This window comes from Dreissena polymorpha, chromosome 1 (assembly GCF_020536995.1).
Source record: "Dreissena polymorpha isolate Duluth1 chromosome 1, UMN_Dpol_1.0, whole genome shotgun sequence".
Taxonomy (NCBI): domain Eukaryota; kingdom Metazoa; phylum Mollusca; class Bivalvia; order Myida; family Dreissenidae; genus Dreissena; species Dreissena polymorpha.
The window spans coordinates 10,580,651-10,605,650 of NC_068355.1; the positions used below are offsets into that span (position 1 = coordinate 10,580,651).

The 25,000-nt window shown below is 35.4% G+C and overlaps 1 protein-coding gene across 1 annotated transcript in view; it reads right to left on the bottom strand.

Moving 5' to 3' along the window:
- Positions 1 to 23,771, bottom strand: part of LOC127870931 (twitchin-like) — a 229,367-nt gene extending 205,596 nt beyond the window's left edge. The window contains 3 exon segments of the mRNA XM_052413522.1: positions 473 to 503; positions 505 to 810; positions 23,622 to 23,771. Of these exon segments, the coding sequence (XP_052269482.1) occupies positions 473 to 503; positions 505 to 786 (313 nt within the window). The 5' untranslated portion in view covers positions 787 to 810; positions 23,622 to 23,771.
- Positions 23,772 to 25,000: the final 1,229 nt, after the last annotated feature.

The window sequence follows — 25,000 nt, forward strand, 5'->3', positions numbered from 1 at the left end:
TATATATAACTGATCCAGTTCCTAACACCAAAGTCTATTCATACCATATATGACTGATTCAGTTACTAACACCAAACTCTATTCCTGTTATATATGACTGATCTAGTTACTAACACCAAAGTCTATTCATACTATATATGACTGATTCAGTTACTAACACCAAAGTCTATTCCTACTATATATAACTGATCCAGTTCCTAACACCAAAGTCTATTCATACTATATATGACTGATTCAGTTACTAACACCAAAGTCTATTCCTATTATATATAACTGATCCAGTTACTAACACCAAAGTCTATTCATACTATATATGACTGATTCAGTTACTAACACCAAAGTCTATTCCGTTTATATATGACTGATCCAATTACTGGTACCAACGGCTAACCAAAATATAGATTTATATGACTGCTTCAGCTACTAACACCAAAGTCTATTCCGATTATATATAAACAACAAAAAAACTTACCATTAAAATTCAGGTTAATAGAAGCTGACAGTCTCGCCTAGTTTATTTTTAGCTACAACTTTGTAAGATCCGCCATCTGCCTGCGTCACTCCGGTTATATTCATTAACACATTATAGGTATTTCCACTTGTATTTTCAACTTGCATTTTAATCCTGTCCGACTCTTGCAATGGCGTCGTTCCCCTGAACCAGTTGATTTCGGGTTTAGGGGAAGCTTCAAGGGCGCACGAGAACACGAGCTTTTTGCCATTATCTTCCTGTTTCAGGGATGGTTTCTGCGTAAATCGCGGGGCAATTTCGTCACCCGCACCCATCCTGTTTGGTGTCTAGCTACAAATCTGAAAAAAATAATACAATTCAGTTGAATTTGAAAAACAAAACCTTTCAGTTATAAAGGTTTAAGCCTTTTTTATTTTAGCTCGATTCTGATGAAAGGCAAATTGACGTTTAATTATATATTAACTATAAACTTAAAAAATGTTTTACAAAACAAATGAATCACCATCACATGTGTCGCTTAAAAAATTGCGGCTTAGCATTTATTAGAGCTATGCAATTAAATATCCGCAAGTAGGTCGCTTTTGTCCAGCTTGCTCCGATTAAGCAGGTTCTGCTCACCACGGAATTTACACAACAAGTTATTGGGAGATTGGAGGACAACCGATTGCCGGACAACGACTACCCGGTGAAATCCTGTAAGACCAAACAAGAAATCTTGCATGCTTATTTCTAAGCTTAATTTTACTATGTTGTATATTCGGATTTCACCCAAGCAGTTTCGTTGTTCGACATTCAATCGACCTAAAAAGCACATAAAACATTATACCATTGCAAACACATTTATTCACTGAATATTTAACATTTAATTTTTTTGGACTAGACTGTCTTGTTCCCCGGTTTGGACTTGTGACAACAAGTTATGTGTCACTTCGCTCCATGTGTACCTCGCTCGCCAGTCTGGTATTTCTAATGACACTTACAGGAAAATGCTAAATAAATGTAGATATGGCATTAGATTTGTTTAATCTTTGTATACAACTGAATCAACGTGTATTCAGGAGCTAACATGTGTATCTGTTTTGATCATATACCATTTAAGTAACCAGCAAACCTGCTTGAAGACCAGATGTCCCGCTAAGAAAATGCAAAAATTAAAAAATGTTGAAACAAGAAATAAAGCGAAAAGTAGTAGCTGCTTCTAATGATTTATTTGTTTTCCCTTCTGAATAGCAGTGATATTTTGTTTGGAATGTTATCAGCAACCTTCCAAGAGTCTAGAAAACAAATGGCAAAGTGAAGAAGATGTTCCTATGTGCAGATGGCAGATTGCCATGGAAACGATTCAAATGCACATTTTTTTTGGTAAGTATAATACGGTAGTATACACAATGAAGAGACCATGAACAATACTTCAAGAACAAACGTGAAGTCTGTTGTTGGTATTGTATATGTGTTTGTTTGTATATGTCTGGGCACGAGTCTTATAGAGCATTTAGAAATCGCGGACTATTTGTGTTAAGCGAAACAAGTGAAGATATCAATTGAGATGTTTTACCATTTTCGTAGTTGCTCATTTGTTTATAACAGTTTATTAAATATACTATTGTATTTATTTGGCAACCGCAATATTTATGATTTCTAATTCCGGAAAAAAAACATGATTAAAGACAATACCGGTTCTTTTGTCTGAGACAATAACAGTTCTTTTGTTAACAGTAATAAACAATAAAACAATCAGAATGGATTTCAAGTCAGAAGATTTAACTTCTTTTCCTGAAAAGTGCATATATCTTTTAAATTAATTACGAAATAACTGCAGAGAAGTTTATTGAAACAGAATTGTTTAATATATTATGACTATTAAACTAGGTACTCTGTAAATCTGCCTTTCGATGTGGAATCAAACAAAACATGTTCATAAATCACAAACCTAAGGTATTTACAAAGAAAAGACCACCATTAGACGAAGATCAAACACTGCACTGTTCTTATAATATAAAACACATAACATCTAAACCAAATACTAACAAAATATTTCGCATTTAATGAGGACGTTACAGTGCTTTACCATAAAATATCACGGCGTCAATGCCAGAATGTTTATACAAGAGGGTGGAAAGCAAAATAATTATATAAATTTGCGGTATTCACAAATTCATCTGGCCGATTTCCAACACTGCAAAATGCATAACTGCAACTACTGATATATTCCTAATTCAACATAAACCAAGCGCCACGAAGATGGGCCAAAATTTGGCACACTGTTACAAGAAAAGAGCAGGACTAATTAAGATTGGTGTATATGATTGTATATGATTGCTCCTGTGGAGGTGACTTGTTTATCAAAAAATAACGCACTTCAAAAGGCGCATGAAACAATATTTTAACTTCCATAGGAAAACGGACTTTAGTTGCTTAATAATGCCTAAGTTGGACTATAAAATCATGAAAAATTAATGCCAATAAAGTAATTCTGTCTACAAATTAAAATTATACTATAACAGTTCTGTGACAAAATGCTCGACATTTCAAAGCCATTTAAGCCTCAAATACAACTAAATTAATGCTTGAAAAGTGTGCCAACCGAATTGACAGAATGCTTACAGTAAGACATTCAGCCACATATAATAATCTTACATTAAATCTTAAAACAGCAAATGCTGTTCTGATAAATTTAATATGGGACTCAAACCAATGTTAAAAATATATGTGTTTAGTTAAGCAATTAAAAAACCAAAACAAAGGTATTTCTTCAAATGGTTGTTATCTTTTTGCTGTAAGTATGATAGATATGACCTAAACGAAACGTCTGCTGAAAATGTACAACATATATAGTTAAAATTTCGGGTGAGTGTTTCCTAGTACTATAAGAATCAGAAACAATGGGGTAGGAACTACATAGTTGTTCTCGTGCAACGGTTGCACTACATAGATGACCTCTATTCCGTTAATCGTTATCAATTAATTATACACACACACATCTGGGATTAGCACGAGCGGTAAACAGACTCTAGTTACAGATTTTATATGCATTTAATTACTGACAGATAGTTCATGACATTTGAGCAAGCTGTGAATGGATATGGAGAAACGGTTGAAGCATTAGATGAAGTTCTTTCTAGAATTCTAGAAGAAAACTGCATTTTTTTAGATAAAAATATATGATTTTTTTCTTTAGAATATTAGCCAGCAAACATTTCAGAATTACCAATCTTCTTGAAAAGTTATTTAAATGGTCGCATTAAGCATAAAGATATCAATGAAAAGTCATATAGTACATCTCTGTTATGTTTTATGTTTTCTCATCTAAGATTTTTTTCAATTATGCCTGAATATATGATTATTAATGTGTTTGTTTAGTTGTAATAATGAAATCAACAAAACATTTACTGTGTTATTCTGTAAGTTGCCTACGACTACTGAACAACAAGTTTTAACATGGTCACTGGTTGTAATATGTAATATGGAATATAATAATCATATGCCAAAATATGAAGGGAATGAAGACAAGATGGTATGACAGTCTCAAGTAACACCCATTTGTTTGCCACTGAAACTTTCTTGCTCATCACCAGCAAACGTGCATTCTAGTAATGCATTTTCACAAAGCATAAGTTACCTTTAAATATTAAAAATTGTACTCTCAAAATATTCAACAATACAATATACGTATTATAAAACATGTGTTACTTTGTTGTTACTTTTCTTTTATATTAAAATCTTGCTATTTTGCGAATTTTAAAAACTGTGAATGCTTGCCCGTTTAGCTCTCTAAAGACAGTAAATTATTCAATGCAAATGTAACACGATAAGATAACTATCATAAAGAGCATGCGTCAACTGTTATATTTGTGTAGTGTTCTGAAAAAACTGGGCATAATGCATGTGCGTAAAGTGTCGTCCCAGATTAGCCTGTGCAGTCCGCACAGGCTAATCAGGAACGACACTTTCCGCTTTTATGGAATTTTTCGTTTGAATGATGTCCTCTCTTAGCAAAAATCCAGTTTAGGCGGAAAGTTTCGTCCCTGATTGGCCTGTGCGGACTGCACAGGCTAATCTGGGACGACACTTTACGCCCATGCATTATGCCCAGTTTTCTCAGAACGCGACTCATTTCATACTGTTCCATCAGCTGTTTCGCGGGGACTAAAATAGTACGAGTCGATGCATTTACCCCTACTATCCGTATTAAAAAGAATGTAAACTGCATGCTGAGTTTATTGAAGACGGACTATGTGTATGGCGTTCATTAGGTAAGCAAATAGCACTGGCATCCTCATTTAGCAAGTTGTCTTGTTTATTACATCCATTTAATACCATAGTTGTGTAATTCTGAATGATAGCGTGGTTCTTTTTTGCTGACTATATGAGTTCCAGGTGCGAGGAAATATGTCTACATAATCAAACGCACATTGTATTACCAGGGTTCCTTAGTATTACCTATCTACTTCTTCTCGTAATTTAGTTAAACTGTTTCCCGGTTAATTATTTAACTGTGAGTAATTAATGAGCTGCTATGATAATGACAGAGAGAAAGGCATGCACCGATTAAATTATTTCTCTTTCTTAAGTGCTACTTAAGATGTATACACATACTATCTTCATTAGCAACCGTCTTATATAGTTAGTTACTGTTTTTATACTGATATACTTCTATGGTGTTGAAGAATTTCAACAAAGTTTAACTAGTTATGAAGTTTAGAAAGGCATGCTGAAAATAACATGAGCTGTATTAATTTTGGATTTTATATTTATACAGCCACCTCGGCGGTTTTATTCATTCACATGTATTTTACAAGTTGCACTATACCTTATATAAACAGGTAGATATGTAGCTAAACATAATATTTTAGATTTGTAATCTTAGCAGCCACGATACACTTTTTTCCACACAGTCCTGCTAGTATATCGTGTTTGTACATAAATATATCGAACTTTTACAGTTTTTTGTAACTGCATTTTATTACAATGTCTGCCTTTGAATGTTATTACATAAGCGATCAGAATACATGTATTATAATATAATACAGCGTTGCGACAAGGAATGGCCAACTTTGTAATTCTACGTATTGAATTTAAAATAAGTTAAAAAGAACAGCCATATACTTGTCCTTTTTGAATAAAGGACGTATCTACAATTTGGTAAAATGACGATTTCAAAATAATTGTCATACATTCAAAAACGTATGCATAAATGATGTTTTAGCAAGGGAAATAACAATCCTGAGTAAGAAACATGTTTAAATGATTGGTTCATTCGTGAATAATTATAATTTAAAATAAGAAAGCATTTGTTGCGGTTTTGCTCATATATTTTGCAAAAAACGTCGTGCATCAAAAGATACCGTGTTTGTTTCGAGCAAGAAGGAGTGAAGTCCCGTATACGAATCCTATGCAAGGCGATGTTTTGTAATCATCTTTTCTTGCTGTTATAATTATTTATGATTTTTCTAAACATTATATATTTTTGTAAGTTAACACATGCAATAACATAAATTTTGTCACTTTGTATCAACCATATTAAAATGGAACGAAAACTGCCAAAGTGACTTACCCTTATGCTTGTATTAGTCTTCTGTTGTCCTTAATATACCGGCTATAAAAAGGTCTACGATATCGTATGTACGCGCTGACAATAAAAGTGCAATTGTGAAAGTAAATAGAAAATGGCAAGTTTTTCTTGATCACTAAACTATTTAAATTATAATAACGAATAAAAAGAACTTCTTAAAATGTATGTTTGAATTGTTTGCTGGTCAAATATTAACAATGATTTAATGTATATTTTAATAACTGTTATAACTGATATAAGCCAACAATTGCGCCCCTTAGCACATTCGTAGCTATCGTTGATGTCCAAATGAAATGATTGTGTCAATACCGATTAAAAAAATAATAAACACAGTAAAACAACAACATCAACATTATTGATATACGACCGCGTACTTACTGTTTGTAAATTCTTCAAAATCCACTACGTCGAGTTTTATGGTGTTTAATAGTATATCCGGATTGTTTGAAACACCTGTTATCGTTGACAAAGTCTAACTATACTCTAACGTACGATCCACTTGTGTTAAGAAGTCTTTATTTTTTAGTCTTGTACTTTGCTACAGAGCCATTTGCCTAAACACCACGAAAGTTCGTGTTTTGATAGAAGACTGGTGAAAAACCCTGTGCAAGTGTCCGCAGCAAGGATGCCAGCCGTGTCTGTATCACAGGTAAGCTATTCCCGAGACAAGCATGTCATTATCGCGTGCGTATAATGTGAGAAATGGGGACCAAAACGATGTAACTGGTTAGGAGATTTCTATCGAAGATAACGCAGTCTGGTTATTACTGATAAGTATTACAGCAACATTCTCGACCGTTTCATCAAAGCGCTGCATACCAACTGCCTGCATCGCTTAGCGATTTTCCAGACGATAATCTTTACATCACTCCGCTTCAATACCACTATTTGCATTAGTCGTATTTCGATACTATAAAGCCTTGAGATTTTCACATTGGTGTGCAAAATTATTATGAAATTGATAATTGTTATCGCATATGATATGTTAATAAAGATTTTGAATCACCTTGTGAAGATGCGTGCGTTCGATTGTGCGGAAATACATGTATACCGATGGTTTTCAATATTTTTGCGATGTTATGAGTCGCGTTCTGAGAAAACTGGGCATAATGCATGTGTGTTAAGTGTCGTCCCAGATTAGCCTGGGCGGACTCAGGGACAACACTTTCCGTCTAAATTTTAATTTAAACGAAAAATGTCATAAAAGCAGAAAGTGTCGTCCCAGATTAGCCTGGGCGGACTCAGGGACGACACTTTCCGTCTAAATTTTAATTTAAACGAAAAATGTCATAAAAGCAGAAAGTGTCGTCCTTGATTAGCCTGTGCGGACTGCACAGGCTAATCTGTGACGACACTTTAAGCACATGCATTATGCCCAGTTTTCTCAGAACGCGACTCTTATTATGATGGGTGTATGCACTCGGACTTTTCTTGTATACTGTTTGCTAGTGAACGTTATATGCGAAGCAATTCATCGCAATCAAGGCCAGTTCATTTTTAAAGCTCGGTCTTCATAAATAAATTTATGATGCAAAACACGTCAACGTGTTCATGTTATATTTTTTGAAAAGCTGTTTTAACACGCACACTTTGCAACACGTTTAAAATATAAACATACATGTTTCTTTAATCTTTGGTGCAAAGGAACGCATCACGACATATTGTGACTGTATACTATGTTAGTACTGTTCCATTTAAATTGCTTGCACTGTTAAAACTGTGTACATGTATAATCTATAATGTGTTTCACATTTATTTAATTTATTGCTTTGGTTTTTATTTAAACCAGTGCTGACTTTACAGAGCTCCTAAAAGTTCGCACATGGTTAGGGTGACATCTGCTATTTTCATCGTTGAATACACTTCGGATGCTATAATCGAATCCCTCATGTTTCTGCGAAAGACAACTGTTCAGTAAAAAGGATAATTATTTGTATTAAGGCTCAAACATGTTCTACTTTCGGTGGCTTCATGAGATCGATTATATTGTACGTATATCGAATATCGATATCCTTGAAAGTATCATTCCTAACACAAAAGTAAAAGGGGCCTTTTCACGTTTTGGTAAATTGACAATTTTTTGTTGGTCTCAGATTCGCAAATTTTCGTTCTAGTTATGATATTTCTGAGGAAACAGTAATGCTGAACATTTACCATGCTTTAAAATAGCCATTATATGCATCTTTTGACGATTTTAAAACCTGAAATTATAAAGCGTTGCAACGCGAAACGATTGAATAATAAAACAGAGAGTTCTGTTGTTGTCGTTAGATTTTGGGTAACTGCGAGGATTGTTTATATAAAGTATAAAATACACTCTTCATTGTATGATCACCGATGGCCGAGTTGTAAAAGTGGTAGACTCCAGGACTCCAGGGGTCAGTGGTTGGAGCCCTGTTGAAGGTTTTTTTTTTGTTATTTTTTTTTTAATTTTATGCTTGATTTGTACTGAAACTTTTTATATCCAATGTTTACATTTATCAATAAAAAGCATTTAATGACAAACTTCAATACATGCCAAAATCTGTGAAAATGCCCCTTAAATACAACGGACGAAAGACAATTATCTGACCGGTACGATTAAAATCAGTTGGGTGTCAAGTGCAACCTTTTAAACGCGTGAAATATATCACGTTATGTGACAAAATATATAGGAAATCCTTTCAGACAGATTACAGATAGTTTATTTACGAGCATGAGTAATAAATAACGATTACAGTTTCGTGGAAGAGAAAAGACAGTCTGACTGGATTGCCCTTCGCATTATGGAGAACGTGCATTTCCGTAGGAGAAAGAAAGGCGGAATTAATTACTTTGCATAACTGAGCGAAATTGCCTTATCATGTTTTCTTCAAATACCGCATGTGTTCATCGTGTTTTTCATGCGGTCATGACCATCATCATTAGTGCATTCGGTCTGATTGAATCAGCCAAGGTGAAGCCCCTAACGCATCCGGATCCAGGCGCACGCGCCCTGGCCCTTTGTCGGCTTTGCTTATCAGTTGAGATAATGGGTGCTACTGGGATTCACACGTGGATTGCGATTATCGATGCTTATCATGAATTATCATTGGAGATAAGAATTCATTGTGTATATTGTGCAATATATGCATCATAACATTAGGGTGTTCATTTGTTTATTCCTATTTACGGAAGTGGTGCAAAGTTGATTGCCATTTTTAAAGGATTTATATATTTCTATTCGTTTAACTTGATTTTCCTAAAAAAAATTATAATTTATAAAATACACATACATATTCAAATTGCAATTCTAAAGTGTTTAACAATGACGACGTTATTTTATCTATGAAATAGTGAAACAATTAGTGTATTGAAAGATATTATTTCAAGCCATGTAATCGGTTACTGCGAATGCGATTCCATGCACATTGCGTGATAATGTTCATTGTGATCGTAAGTTCCAAAGGGTTTTAATCTGAATTGTGCTCGTCATTAGGACTTGTCTGTGCCTTTCCATTTAAACATACTAGACTTTTTGCCCACCAGTCATATATATGTCTAGACCGCTAAAACCAAAACAATTACCGCGTTCATAATTAGCTGTATTGATCTTACCCAAACGTGTACAAATATTCGTCAATACAATGTGAACACTGTACATCGTATCTACTCTTTACTGAACACATGTGCGTCATTCTATGTTGAACCTATACAATTGCTCGAATTTTATTGTAAATACTGTAAAACTGTACATTGCTTCACATATTTATTTTATCTATTTTACAACTGAACGTCAATCAATGACAATACTCTTCAAATAAACGTCGTTTCACATGAAGGCCGTTCGTATGTACTTCCTTCTATATTGGTGCAGTACAGAAGTACGTCGTTTCATGTCGTTTCTATAAAACTGTAGTACGTTTTTTTTCAAGGCGATTCTCTTCTATTCTACGACAATGATGCTAACTAGTGCGTAATATATAGTGCGTTATTCTATGTCAATGTGTACGTCGTTTAATCTAAATACTGTACATACATACGTCCTTTTATGAAAACACTATAAATTCTGAAACACAATACCGTTGGTTATTACCGCAATAACCAACGGTTACCCGTCGATTATTTATTAAATAATTGTTCTTCATTCCACGTCAATACAGGTCATCTTTTTCTCATTCCATGTTAATATTATACACGCGTGTATCGTCCTACTTATTGCTATGTTCTGCAAATCTCGTATAAAAAGGTAACAAACAATCGTCAATTACAATTCAACTAATCTAGACTCGTAAATTGATTAAAAAATTTAATACATTTTAATGGCGTGTGTTCAAACAGCTGTTTCACAAAGCGGTGCAAGAAATAACATTAAACCATTGTTGACGAAAAGCAATTAACAGGTTTAACCGATGCAGTCTTTTATTACAACAGGTCATGGGGATCATCTCGCGCAGTTTTCTGAAAGGCACTGCAAACTTCCAAAAAATATTGAACTGGTGTAAACAAATACGTTATTTGCACCGTTTTTAACGCGTTTTCCATTTTAACTTGCTCAAACAAATGCACAGTAACTCTACCAAAGAGATATGTAACATGGTTTTATTAAAAAAGATTGTCGACAACATTATTTCATAAATAGTTTCAGCGGTTGGCTTTCAGTGCCTGCAATTTTCAGTGGTGTGTTAAAAAAGAGGGCCATGATGGCCCTGTATCGCTCCACTGCTGAAAAAAAGGCTGAAACAAATATTCTCGGCATGTGCAAATACTTAAAAATGCCCTATTTAAGCACATGTACACTTTTGTGACCCTCCTGGACTGGGTCAAATTTAACCCCAGGGGCATAATTTGAGCAAACTTTGTAGAGGACTACTATATCTCACTACATACAAAATGTGGAAGCCCTAGGTCATAGAGTTAAGGACAAGAATATTTTTTAAAGTTTTCACAAAATAAGCAAGATATAAGCGTATATAATGTTTAATTTTGTGACCCGCGGGACTTGGTCAAATTTGACCCAAAGGGCATAATTTGAACAAACTTGGTAGAGGACTATAAGATGTTACTGCATACCAAATTTGGTAGCCATAGTCCGAATGGTTTTCGACAAGCAGATTTTTTAAAGATTTCACAAAATAGGCGCTTTATAAGCGTTTATTCAATTTTGTGACCCCCCAGGGCAGGGTCAAAGTTGACCCCAGAAGCATTATTTGAACAAATTTGGTAGAGGTTAATTAGATGTCACTACATACCCAATTTGGTAGCCCTAGGCCCAATGGTTATGGACATGAAGATTTTTAAAGTTTTTACAAAATAGGCCCCATATAAGCGTATGTTCAGTTTTGTGACCCCCCGGACAGGTTTAAATTTGACCCAGCGGGCATAATTTGAACAAACTTGGTATTAGATGTCACTACATACCAAATATGGTAGCCCTATGCCTTATGGTTAAGGACAGAAAGATTTTTAAAGTTTTCACAAAATGGGCACTATATAAGCATATACTCGATTTTGTGGCCCCCAGGGCAGGGTCAAATATGACCCCTAGGGCATAATTTGAACAAACTAAGTAGAGGATTATACAATGTCACTACATACCAAATTGTGTAGCCCTAGGCCTAATGGTTATGGACAAGTTTTTTTTTAAGTTTTCACAAAATAGGCATTATATAAGCATATGTTCAATTTTGTGACCCCCGGGGCAGGGTCAAATTTGACCCCAGGAATAAAATTTGAACAAATTTGGGAGAGGACTATTAGATGTCACTACATACCAAATTTGATAGCCCTAGGCCCGATAGTTATGGACATAAAGATTTTTAAAGTTTTCACAAAATAGGCCTTATATAAGCATATGTTCAATTTTGTTACCCACGGGGCAGGGTCAAATTTGACCCCATGGGCATAATTTGAACAAACTTGGTAGAGAACTATAAGATGTCACTACATACCAAATTTGGTAGCCCTAGGCCCAATGGTTATGAACAAGAAGATTTTTAAAGTTTTCACAAAATAAGCCCTTTATAAGCATATATTCAATTTTGTGACCCCCGGGGCAGTTTCAAATTTGACCCCAGGGGCATAATTTGAACAAACTAAGAAGAGAACTATTACATGTCACTAAATACCAAATTTGGTAGCCCTATGCCATACGGTTATGGACAAGTAGATTTTTAAAGTTTTCCCACAATAGGCCTTATATATGCATATGTTCAATTTTGTGACCCTCGGAGAAAGGCCAGACTTGACACCAGGGGCATAATTTGAACAAACTTGGTAGAGGACTATAAGATGTCACTACATACCAAATTTGGTAGCCCTAGGCCCAATGGTTATGGACAGAAAGATTTGTAAAGTTTAAAAAAAAAAGCCCTTTATAAGCATATATTCAATTTTGTGACCCCCGGGGCAGTTTCAAATTTGACACCAGGGGCATAATTTGAACAAATTTGGTAGAGGACTATAAGATGTCTCTACGTATTATTGATAGCCCTAGGCCCAATGTTTATGGACAAGTTGATTTTTAAAGTTTTCACAAAATAGGCCTTATATAAGCAAATTTTCACTTTTGTGACCCCCGGGCAGGGTCAAATTTGACCCCAAGGGCATAATTTGAACATTTTTTAAAGAGGTTCACCCCAGGAACATTCCTGTGAAATTTCATCAGAATTGGACCAGTAGTTTAGGAGAAGAAGGTGTTTAAAGGAAAAGTTAACGCACGCACACACGCACGGACGCACGCACGCACGACGGACACAGGGCCATGACATAAGCCCCGCTGGCCTACGGCTAAAAACGATCGCTTCTTTATATGTGCCGCTCTCAGGGAAAACGGTACTTAATGCATGCACGTGCGGATTGCGCATGCTAATATGTGACATGCATTGAGCCCCTTTTAATAAAGCGAGGCTCACATGTTTCGTGTCAATAGTCCGGCACTAAAACCACACTACTCCAGATGGTTATTTAACTTCCATGCGTATATCAACAACAGATGAGGCTAACCACCCCCGCATGTACGGTAGATATTAAACATGACTTTTACACAGCATGACGAGCCGGCTTTATTATAGGTAGGAATGCTACTGTTGATATTGTGCTAAGCGATAACATTTGATCTAAAGTTTTAGAGAACTAGTTAATTCCCGTTCAGATTGCATGTGCATTGTTTTACTAAGAATAAAAGTAAATTTCCTGACCCAGTCATCGTTATTATTATGGTATTATTTAGTAGATTGAATAGTTGAATAGTTGAATAGTTGAATAGTTGAATTTCGTATATTTAGTTTTTGAATCAATACACGTATGAATGCGTCAGTGCATTAATAAAAAGATAGCATTCCGTTAAGCTTAAACACACACAATATATTTCTTTTAAATTGGAACATTAAACATATTTTTTTTAACCATGAATACATATCAGCATATTTTAGGCTACATTCAACAACGTACAATCTCTGCATGTGTGATCTGGAGAGAATGTTTCTGTTTTCCTCTCGCCAAGCCTTGCATTCCTGCGTGGTTTATCGGAGATGTTTTGGTTGCGCCCACACGACTGAATCAATTTCTTCGTATTTTCTATTTTAAAGAAACGTATTCACTCAATAAGAAAACGTCAGTTTTGTTCGGAATAGCAAAAAAAAAATAGATTAAAAACAACTTTACTGAAATGGGAACACGCATAGGGAAATACGTTAGAAAAGTGTTTTCATGCACAAATTAATCGAACAACAATAAAGCAAGTTATATATTATATCGGTTTATAGTGCTTTATTGGGTATTAACGTAAAACACGATTGGCACTAACGAACGGCATGTATTTGGCATATCAAGTACGTCAGACTGGTTTAGAGGTTGGTATCAAAACCACTGACTCAGAGTTTGTTTGCGAGAGACCCGTCCGATAGAAATATTTTGTTTATCAATAAATGTTTGTACTATTTATTTGACTTCGGTCAGTCAATATGACTGCACTAAATGCATGGAATGCAAATATAAAATCGGATCAGGGCCTCTAGGCATTGAACGACTGTTAGCCAGACAAGTGACTTTACGCCCAATATTTGTACGTGTATAACCGATATATTATTTTAACGCAATAGCATGTTTGCCATATAGGCCCCGCACAATATTAACCTCATACTTTAACAGTCTTATATCGAAAACAGAAAGTGTAAGTTGCTACCTGGCATAATTCGAGATAGAAGTCCCAGTCACTGTCATTGTATCAATACCTTTTTATGGGCCGTGCTCTGTGAAAAGGGGTTTAATGCACATGCATAAAGTGTCGTCCCAGATTAGCCTGTGCAGTCCGCACAATCTATTCAGGGACGACACTTTCCGCCTAAAATGGTTCATCCAGGATATTTGATAAGAGACTTTCTGCAAACGAAAAATACCATAAAAGCGGAAAGTGTCGTCCCTGATTAGCATGTGCGGGCTGCATTACTAATCTGGAAAACAACTTTACGCACATGCATTAAAACCTTCTTTTTTACAGAGAACGGCTCATATTAATGTATTTTCGGTTAGAAATCGCATCTGCATGCATCAGCCTTAAAGCGAGATTATACGATTTTGTCAAATATTTATGAATTTATATAGAATGTGTAAAAAAACTTATTATACATATATTTCAATATAAATTTAAATAAAAGTTAAGAAGAACATGTGTCGAAAAATGCGAAATAAGCCAGATATTTAATTCTGATATCGAAAATGTCTGTACAGTCGAATTCGCCAGCATGTATATCATGCATGCACGATGTGAACGATCTAAATTAAGTGTTACGGTTCATTTGAAATTCCTGCAACGATATATATTCATACGACACACGAACACTAACTCTGATCCTAATAAAAAGACGAATGCTTCGTTTTTTGTAGGAACATATGTGTATTTGTATTTTCTGCATTTTGTGAAATTCGTCTTCAATGTATAATTTTTCTTGCCTATTTTGTGTTATTGTAACATATTTTATCAATACATTACAATTTAACAGATATGAAAAATCGTATAATCTCGCTTTAATGAATGAATGTAGCACCAGCATCAGCATAATTTTTCAAAACATTCTTTTCTCAGCACGTCCAGGAAATCTTTTCACGATTTACGTAAAACGTGTTCTGTTTATCTCTGAAAATTCGCTTATGCTTTGAAATAACCATCTATTTAAATTTCAGCCAAAACTCACTTTAAAACCATAGGAAAACGAAGAACACCTTTCGATCATACCGACTACGGTCGGTCCACACTTTCCGACCAGGTGAAGAATATGCAATATTCGATACCAATTTTTTCCCGAACTAATGTCAAAGACTGTTGCAAAGTGCATGTCCAACTCTTTCACTAGTCTGTAATTTGTCTAAATTGTTCTTGAAGGCTCCAAGTTACCATTTAAATCTACTTTGTGAGAGCCCCGTTTGTTCTGTAATAACCATATTAAGATCATGAAATGATTGAGGCATTTTCATGAATATTTATTATTTATGCAATTTCAAGTTAATTTGTTCCAATTGTTACAGTTTTGAATGGACGTGTGCAGTGGTGTGAAACTGGAATCTGCGAAAGAAACCCTTTATGTGCAGTATTTTGATCACCAACCAATGTCACATGCCAAGAACGGGCATCGAAGGGGAGGCCTAGGTGTTTACCGAGTGTAAGAACCACTGCTTACGCCGCACAACACTGACGACACTACTCGAATGGCATCTACGATATTGACCCTTTTTCGAATACTAGTATATACTTTGATAGTTTGAATACTGATAAATAGATTAGTATATTTATTTAAACAGTTTTATTAAAATATTTTCTTTAAAGTACGTTTTTCTTTACAACTAAATATGTACATACAAATACAACATGGCACTCCATCAAAACAATAATACTGTCATTCAAATTTCGGACAATTAGCATAGTTCGAAGTTGAACAGGTACTTTCTGTCTTCAAAAATATGATTGCAGCTGTCAAGAGTTCTTTATCAAACCCGTCAAACTGCATATCAACTAAAAAATCAATGCGGCATGGAAACACATAATCGCATCGATACCCCAAAATGTGGTATTTTTGCTTGTCTGTCAAGTATACGATTTTTCTCTTTTTAACAAAGAGCTTTGCCATCTCCAACAGTCAATTAATTAAACATACCGCAACAAACGTTTTACATGACTATTAAGCGTCTGAAAATAATTGAAAGGAAGTATATTTTATGAGGACTTTATGGGGGAGGAATTTCAATATTACAGTTTATCTTTGCACTATCAAACAATGGTGCTACCTTTCGTGGTACAATTGTATCAATATAGAATATGCTACGTTTATCATATTTAAAATATCACCAAGTCATACGGTTGATATCCTACACATTTTCATGTTATAAACATCGCAGACACATTATCAATAATGTTAAGTGCATTCACAAATCATGAGGCTACAAAAAACCTAGTTAAATAACCTTTTTACGCTCTTCGGAACCTGCTCCTCATAGACAACATACCTTCACGCATCAAATCCACTTACCGGTACACTGCTTTGACCATGAAAAAAATAGAAAACATGCAGAACTCGATTGATGTACTTACGAACGATTCATAAAAAACTTGTTTAGCAGTAAACCGCCAAAAACATGTGGGACATGAAGATCTTTAGGCCTTGTCTTTGTTATTTTAATGACGAGGACTCGTGCGATCTAAGTCAACAGAGATTCACAACGTGCACGAAAACTTTGGCTATTCGTATGCTTAGCAAACATTATCATGTTATACTTATTTTCTCTAAAATTGTCACTGTACTCTCTCTAGAATAATATTTAGTGATATTCCGGTAATTTGTTTCGTTACACCTTGGTCACATTCTTCATTGTTATATTTGTTCAATGATCTTCAGTAAAAACCATTATTTAAATACACTTGATTTGGAAGTATTTTTTTTGTGTTTTCACCACAAAGAAAACATTTTTATGCCCCCGAAGGTGGGCATATAGTGATCGAATTTCCGTCCGTCTGTCTGTCCGTCTGTCACACTTTGCGTTTAGTTATCGAAAAATGCTCATAACTTCTATGTCGCTTCAGATGTAGCCTCCATATTTGGTATGCATGTGTATATTGACAAGGCCTTTCCATACGCACACACATTTGGCCCCCTTTCACCTTGACCTTGAACTTAGGGTCCGCGTTTAGGTTTCGAAATCTGCGTTTAGGTTTCGAAAAAGCGTGTTTCGGGGGCATATGTCATCCTATGGTGACAGCTCATGTTCTTATAAAAGTCTCTGTATGACATGACAAAAGCTTTAACAAGTAACATCGCGACATCATAATGCACACCTTTTGCGTATCAAAATGGCATAACACCCATTTTAAAGAAATCACGACAGCTGCAGGTCAACAAGCATGAAACCTCTGGATCCAAAGTCTGGTCACACGCTTACCTAAATGGACAAGTTTAGGTGTTACTAAATAGTGGAAAGTATAACTTTTTCTAGATATGTCAAGGAAATAAGCTAGAAACCGATATGCTGATCGTTTTAAAATATGAGCCTCGCTCTGTGAAAAGGGGGTTTGATGCATCTGCGTAAAGTGTCGTCCCAGATTAGCCTGTGCAGTCCGTACAGGAAAATCATGGACGACACTTTCCGACTAAACTGGTTTTTTTGCTAATAAGCGAATTTCTGTAAACGAAAATACCATAAAAGAGGAAAGTGTCGTCCCGTATTAGCCTGTACGGACTGCACAGGCTAATCTTGGATGACACTTTCCGCACATTCATTTTACACCATTTTCACAGAACACGGTCCTATGTTTATTCATTATTTATCTACTAATTACTACTCTTTGGCTGCGTTAGATGAGTCATATTGCTTCACATAATTAAGTAACATTTTCATGTTAGAGTCGTCAATTTACAATTATATTTGAACAAGGGCTGTTTGTAAAACATGCATGCCCCCCATATGGGCTGTCAGTTGTAGTGGAATCCATTGTGCGAATACGTTTTTTGTCACTGTGACCTTGACCTTTGACCTAGTGACCTTAAAATCAATAGGGGTCATCTGCCAGTCATGATCAATGTTCCTATGAAGTTTCATGATCCTTGATTCTTGAGTTATCATCCGGAAACCATTTAACTGTTTCGAGTCACTGTGTCCTTGACCTTTGACCTAAGTGACCTGAAAATCAATAGGGTACATCTGCCAGTCATGATCAATGTTCCTATGAAGTTTCATGATCCTAGGTGTAAGCATTCATGAGTTATCATCCGGAAAACATTTTACTGTTTCGAGTCACTGTGACCTTGACCTTTGACCTAGTGACCTGAAAATCAATAGGAATCATCTGCCAGTCATGATCAATGTACCTATGAAGTTTCATGATCCTAGGTATAAGCATTCTTGAGTTATCATCCGGAAACCATTTTACTATTTCGAGTCACTGGGACCTTGACCTCCGACCTAGTGACCAGAAAATCAATAGGGGTCATCTGCCAGTCATGATCAATGTACCTATGAAGTTTCATGATCCTAGGCCTAAGCGTTCTTGAGTTATCATCCGGAAACCATCTGGTGGACGGACCGACCGACCGACATACCTACGGACCGACATGAGCAAAACAAGAGGGACTGAAAAGCCCAAGGTATCCCCCGCAACATATGCTTTGTTTGAGGATGGGTGCAAATTGGACGGATGAACATAATGATAGATGGACGGACGGAGGACAATAACACAAAACTAAGACAAAGGAAGGTTCTTAAGCCTTCACAATTTATTTCATACCAAGTTTCAAAGAAATCCGCCAAAGCGCTTCCAAGATATGGCTCCGGACACAAAAATGCCTATAGTAAAAAGCATTTTTTCAAGATACAAAGGGCCATAAGTCTGTTTTTAACAGATGGTGTACAATGCCATTTGGCGTGCATCATCCTCTTATGCATATATATACTCATACCAAGTTTAAATGAAATCCGCCAAAGCACTTTCAAGATATGGCTCCGGACACAAAAGTGCCTATAGTAAAAAGCATTTTTTCAAGATACAAAGGGCCATAAGTCTGTTTTAAACAGATGGTGTACAATGCCATTTGGCGTGCATCATCCTCTTATGCATATATATACTCGTACAAAGTTTCAATGAAATCCGCCAAAGAACTTCCAAGATATGGCTCCGGACACTAAAAAGCATTTTTTCAAGATACAAAGGGCCATAAGTCTGTTTTTAACAGATGGTGTACAGTGCCATTTGGCGTGCATCATCCTCTTATGCATATATATACTCATACCAAGTTTAAATGAAATCCACCAAAGAACTTCCAAGATATGGCTCCGGGGACGGACAACGCCAAAACAATATCCCTCCGCCTCTGGCGGGGGATAACAATATACCCCCTCTTCTTCGAAGGGGGGGCATAACAATACATATCTAAATAAAACTATATTCGGCGTTGATTAGTAAACTAAACGCTTAAACTGACATGTACACAGTTTATTTCAATAACTAGAGAATGCTTTTTTGTACCACTAGTCTATACTTTTTCATAGTGTAATAATTAAGTTTTTACATTTGTTGCATAGAAACACATTTGTATACACTTTATACTTCAAAGAAGTATACACCATGTCACGTTTAGTCACTAATATTTGCATATATATTATATGTTAACCCTCCTTGTTTGTATAAACAAGAAACATATCATGTAGATCTGTGGATACAATCGACTCCCGAATGTGCTCAGAAAGTTACACTTATTTCTTCGTAACCTGGCATACTATGGTGGTTGTTTTTCAAGGTGAAAATGTACGGTATTAACCTTCACACTGTGCTGCATTTGCGTACATGTATATTGAGAGCCTATTCTGACTCGCCGATTTATTAGAAAGATTAACTAACCAAGTAGTGACCTTAAAATGCTTCAAATGTTCTTGGTGTAAAGCTATCCTACACATAAAACATCATCGATGTGAAATTAGAATATTTTGATAATTTGTTTATTCACACTTTAAAGTATGTGAATGTTTATATCAAATACGAGAAAGTGAGTTTTCTGTGATTATCACTGTAAGGTTTTAGAGGACACAACACAATTTGATTAAAAATATGCACAACGACCAAATAATTCTTAGCATAACGTTGTTGCCCACACCTTTACTCATATAATAGTTAGTCTTAGAACCAAATACGTTATCTATATGTCGTGTGAAAAAGTCTGCACGAAAATAGGAGATGTCGTAACATTGAGCATCCTTAAATTTAAACTACACAAAACAGAACGTCAAGCAGCTTTTCACTTGATATGTGTTCTCTTCTTCTTAGATAATTTGTTTTCAAACATGCGAATTAATTCATTCGGGCCTTTTGGAAAAATGTTTTCGCCATATTAAAACGGTAATAAACAATTCAGTTACGGTCAAAACCTGAGAAAGGGGGCTACGCCGAAAATAGTCTTATTTATTAGACGCCCAAAGAATTTCGAGATACTTTTTATATGGGCTAAATTCTTTGGAATCCAAATATTACCAATATAAAAAGTAGCTTAATATTTGAGAGCGTCAACAAGTTGGACTACGCCGAAACGTCCTTGCATAATGGCTTGATTTGCCATTTTTCGTCATCAATGGGCTGTCTTTAAAAAAAGCTGTGCGCTTCTCCGTAACGCATCAGGAAAGACCCACTCGTTGACACTATGTATTATGGAACGCCCAAAGTGCCCTTTGTTCAAAGAAACTGATATGTTTGGGTTAGTTGGCATTATGTTTCATTCGAGATTATGTTAGGTTAAGGTGACATTATGTTCGGTTAATTTGACATTATGTTGGGTTAAGGTGGCATTATGCTGGGTTAAGTTGACATTATGTTGGGATAAAGTGACATTATGTTGGGTTAAGTTGGCATTATGTTTGGTTAAGGTGACATTATGTTGGGTTTAAGTGACATTATGTTGGGTTGAGTTGGCATTATTTTCGGTTAAGATACTATTATGTTGGATTAAGTTGGCATTATACAATTTTTTGACTTCTCTACCGAGGAAATCCGAATGAAACGAACGTAATGGCAACCCAACATAATGTAAAATTTACCGAACACAATGTCACCTTAACCTCACGGAATCTCTAATGAACCCAACCTAATGTCGACTTAACCCAACATAATGCCTCCTTAACCCATCATAATGTCAACTTAACCAAACACAATCAGTCTTTTTCAACAAAAGGCAGTTTTGGCGTTCTATAATGTATTGTTATGAAAGGGTATCGTTGATCAATGATGTTTACTCACCTTAACATTAATACAAAGGTCTCTGTTATCACATGGGCACTGGTTAACCTTGATATACCAATGTTGGATACCCATAACTGTTTTATTAGGACCACTTAGTAAATTATGTGTACGGGGTCATTGTTTATTCATTTGGCCCGCGTATTGAACGATATTTTTTCTATATCTTCTAGATCACAGCTTAGCTAGTTTCAAATGAGTGTGGTTACACGTTTGTAAGAGGTAGGTTTATCGTTTCTCAAATGGAAATTAATTCCCATTTCTTGAAATCAATCGCATGCCAGTATTTAACATGTTTGCCCCGATTTGTATCCGAATCTAATACTTGGTTTCTTTTAGCGCACTTAGTCCTTTGATTGTTCATCTTTGGAATAGTGCGTCACCCAAAAAACTTACTTTACACAGGAAACAGTGCGTTACCCAATATAACATCACTAGCCTAGCATGTAAATGTGAAAAGCAGGCTCGAAACGCTTGCATGAACGCCAAATGACAGAGCTTAAAATAAACAACTGAAATTCACATATGTTTTTCGGATTAACCCACGTGAATATATAAGTACATCTGGGGTATCCCGCTCGTTGCAATAGCAACACAAATGATTTTGATGTAAGCATTCTAAGAAATGGACCGTTTTAGTCGACCATACAAGTATGTAAGAAAGTCTTAAGAATATGCAATCCCTATCGGCCATTCAAAATAATGTAAACGTACACAACCTTTTGATAAGCGGATAAATATTCTCAATATTGACGTGCGCGCTACACACGTTGCATATGTTTTCAAATGTGAGAAGGTATGGCTGCCGACTCTTATTTTGAGATTCTGAACTTAGTACATGTATGTTATCTGGCTATATTGTCTAATTAGCTTAACACGTTTTGTATTAATTTAAAAGTGTTCGCCATTCTAGTGTAGGTTTAAATTATGCTTAAAAGAAGGTTGGTGATTACTCGAAGACTTGGCAAGTGCGTAGAACTTGTTTCCCGAGTGCTGTCTTAAATTTTAAGGGAAAATTTTAATATCTAGAAATTGCACTTTTTATAACATATTAGCGTAGTTTTCCCAATATGCTTGTCTACGTTTTAAAATACTTTTAGGTTATGATTACATGAAAAGTGTATAGGGCAAGGCAGAACATATATATCTTCTATATGATTGTACGAAGCACCGGAATGCAGGCACATATTGTTGTGAGTCAGAATAATACATATTGACAATACCGCATTGATAATAGGAATCGTGTGTGAGAGCTGTTTGCTTCGTCAGCGCGATACCATTATACCGCGAAGTGATCTGGTGCGGTTTCGTTTTGAGAACTGCTGGGGATTATTCGGTTACTGTGAGAAGGACGATTGTCTCTGCAGTACGGTATAAACGGAAAACGCTTTATGGGTGATTTCAAATATAGTGTTTCGCTTACACGCCACCGAAATCTATGGTGAAGAGTATTTATAGATCTTTTTAACAGATAAAAAATGCTTGGCAATTGTTATCCTGCTGTTTTAATATTTACAACAAAAATAAAAAGCAGTTGCAGTCTTTAATAAGCTTACTGAATTATTGTTTTTATTTTTCTAACTGGATTTGTAATGGTGTGCGCCAAATTGCATTCAAGAATTCACAGAAACCTGTTCCTGGAAAAAAAAACAATAATTCAGGCTGTTAAAAAATATTCGAAACATCCTTTTATAATGATTTACGTATATGAAATGACAACGTGATGCAATATTGTATTTATCTGCACTTTTTTCCTTTGATAAATGCAAACGATAACGACGGCCTTACAACAACAACAACAACAACAAAAACAAAAACACGAACTTCAACTAGCAGATTTGTCTCATACAAACATAATTTGTACGTTCATAACTTATCATTTAGAATTATTTTGTTAACCTAAGTATTCTACGTATGTATTTGTTATGATAATATACATTATACCGTGCCTTATATATTTGTTTACGTTTTACAATATGGTCAACTCGTATACTTTTACTAAATTGTAACAGGTGTCCGTCATTGATACGTCACATGGCACGCTTCCAATTGCTAATAGAATCAGCATAAACAACATTCAATGATTCAATGCTTGAATGCAATATCTGATATAATTAGTAAATTTAGTTATTTTGGGTGAAGTTTTAAGTCTACATATTACTTCTACATCTCTTATATGTTTGTTTACGTATACAATAAATTATAAAGAAACATAAATGTTTAAACTACATGAAAACATGCAAATTCATCGAATAAACACACGTTGATATGTATACAGAAACGAAACAACAGCGGGCTGCTGGAAGATAAGAATATTTATAAGCCAATATAAAATGTCAGTAGCCTCTTACCTAAGAAAAGTTGTAAACAAAGTCCCATATAACGAGAAAACCCAGGGAATTATCTAGAATCTAACACCAACACAACGGACTCAGGCTATCCTTTTGTAGCCTACACGAGAACGTATGTATTCAAAAAGAAAATACACAGGAAGATCTCGAAAGTCTATGCAGAGTCTATTATTGGAACGCAATTTTCCAACCAAAATTACAGGTACGCATCAGAGAAACCCTATCTTCTTGTACCGTTCGCCATATATGTAACATGATATGAAAACGAGGTTCCGAGCTGGAATGACCTTTTCGCTGGAGGTCGTTGCCATATAGAGATTAGGTTCCAGCCAATCAGAGCGTCGGAAATATTTTCATACGTAGAAACCGAGACTAGATAAATTTCTTCTGATTCTCGCTGACGTTTGGGCAGATTCTTGCCGAGGAACAGTGTTTTTATGCCTCGGATTTTGGCAGTTGGTTCATTGGAGTGTTTTATCTACGGCGAGTCTTGTAAACAGATGCATTTCTGTCTCTACATTTACCTGACATGTATATCCTACTGTTATCCCGCTATATTGGCGTTCTTTAGCTAGGTTACACTTGTTTTCATGTACCTGTATTTCTTACCGTCACTAAACAGTTTATTTCAAATTAAGCGAATTTCGCTTTCCATAGGAGCAACAGGTGGTTTGAATGAACAGGAATTTAAATGATTTCTTATGTTGTAAAAAATATGATTTTCAAACCTTTGCCCTGCGTCAGCAATTCGTCTTAAACACCGTTAGACTAGCATGCAGCGAATTTAGCAATCCCAGGTCAAATCGGGTAAACGAATTAGAAGATTCTGAATAAAGCAGACGTGGCTGTTGTTGTCCTAATGTGTTTGTTTAATTAACGGTTAATAAGTTGATAATTAAAAAAATAATTTAAACTTGCCAAGTGCTTTTCAAATATGTTCGCTGGATCTTATGTAACCCACAATATATGTTTCCTTCACAACAAACGAGATCAAATATAACCCTTACATAAAACTCAAACCGTACATTTGGTGAGTGTATGTTTGATGAAAAAAACAACATGTTTATTTTAAAGAGTTGTTAGAAATTTATGCCCAGTTTTTCATATTCGTTAACGAAGCGAACACTTTACAGTGGATAACACATTGAGAAGTTTATTATTAAAATATATTGATCCTCACAATTGCTTTATTCAAAGAAGATGTTGAACGTTTTTTAAGTGCAAACCTAGAAAGATTTCTGATACATCTTAGTTTGTTAAATCCACCCAATCATTTTCGCCCAATTGATTAAATAGCTGTATGACATAAATGACACCGTCACTTTGCGTCCATATGCTTAAAAAAAAAGAACCATATGCACACTTTTATTAGATGACCA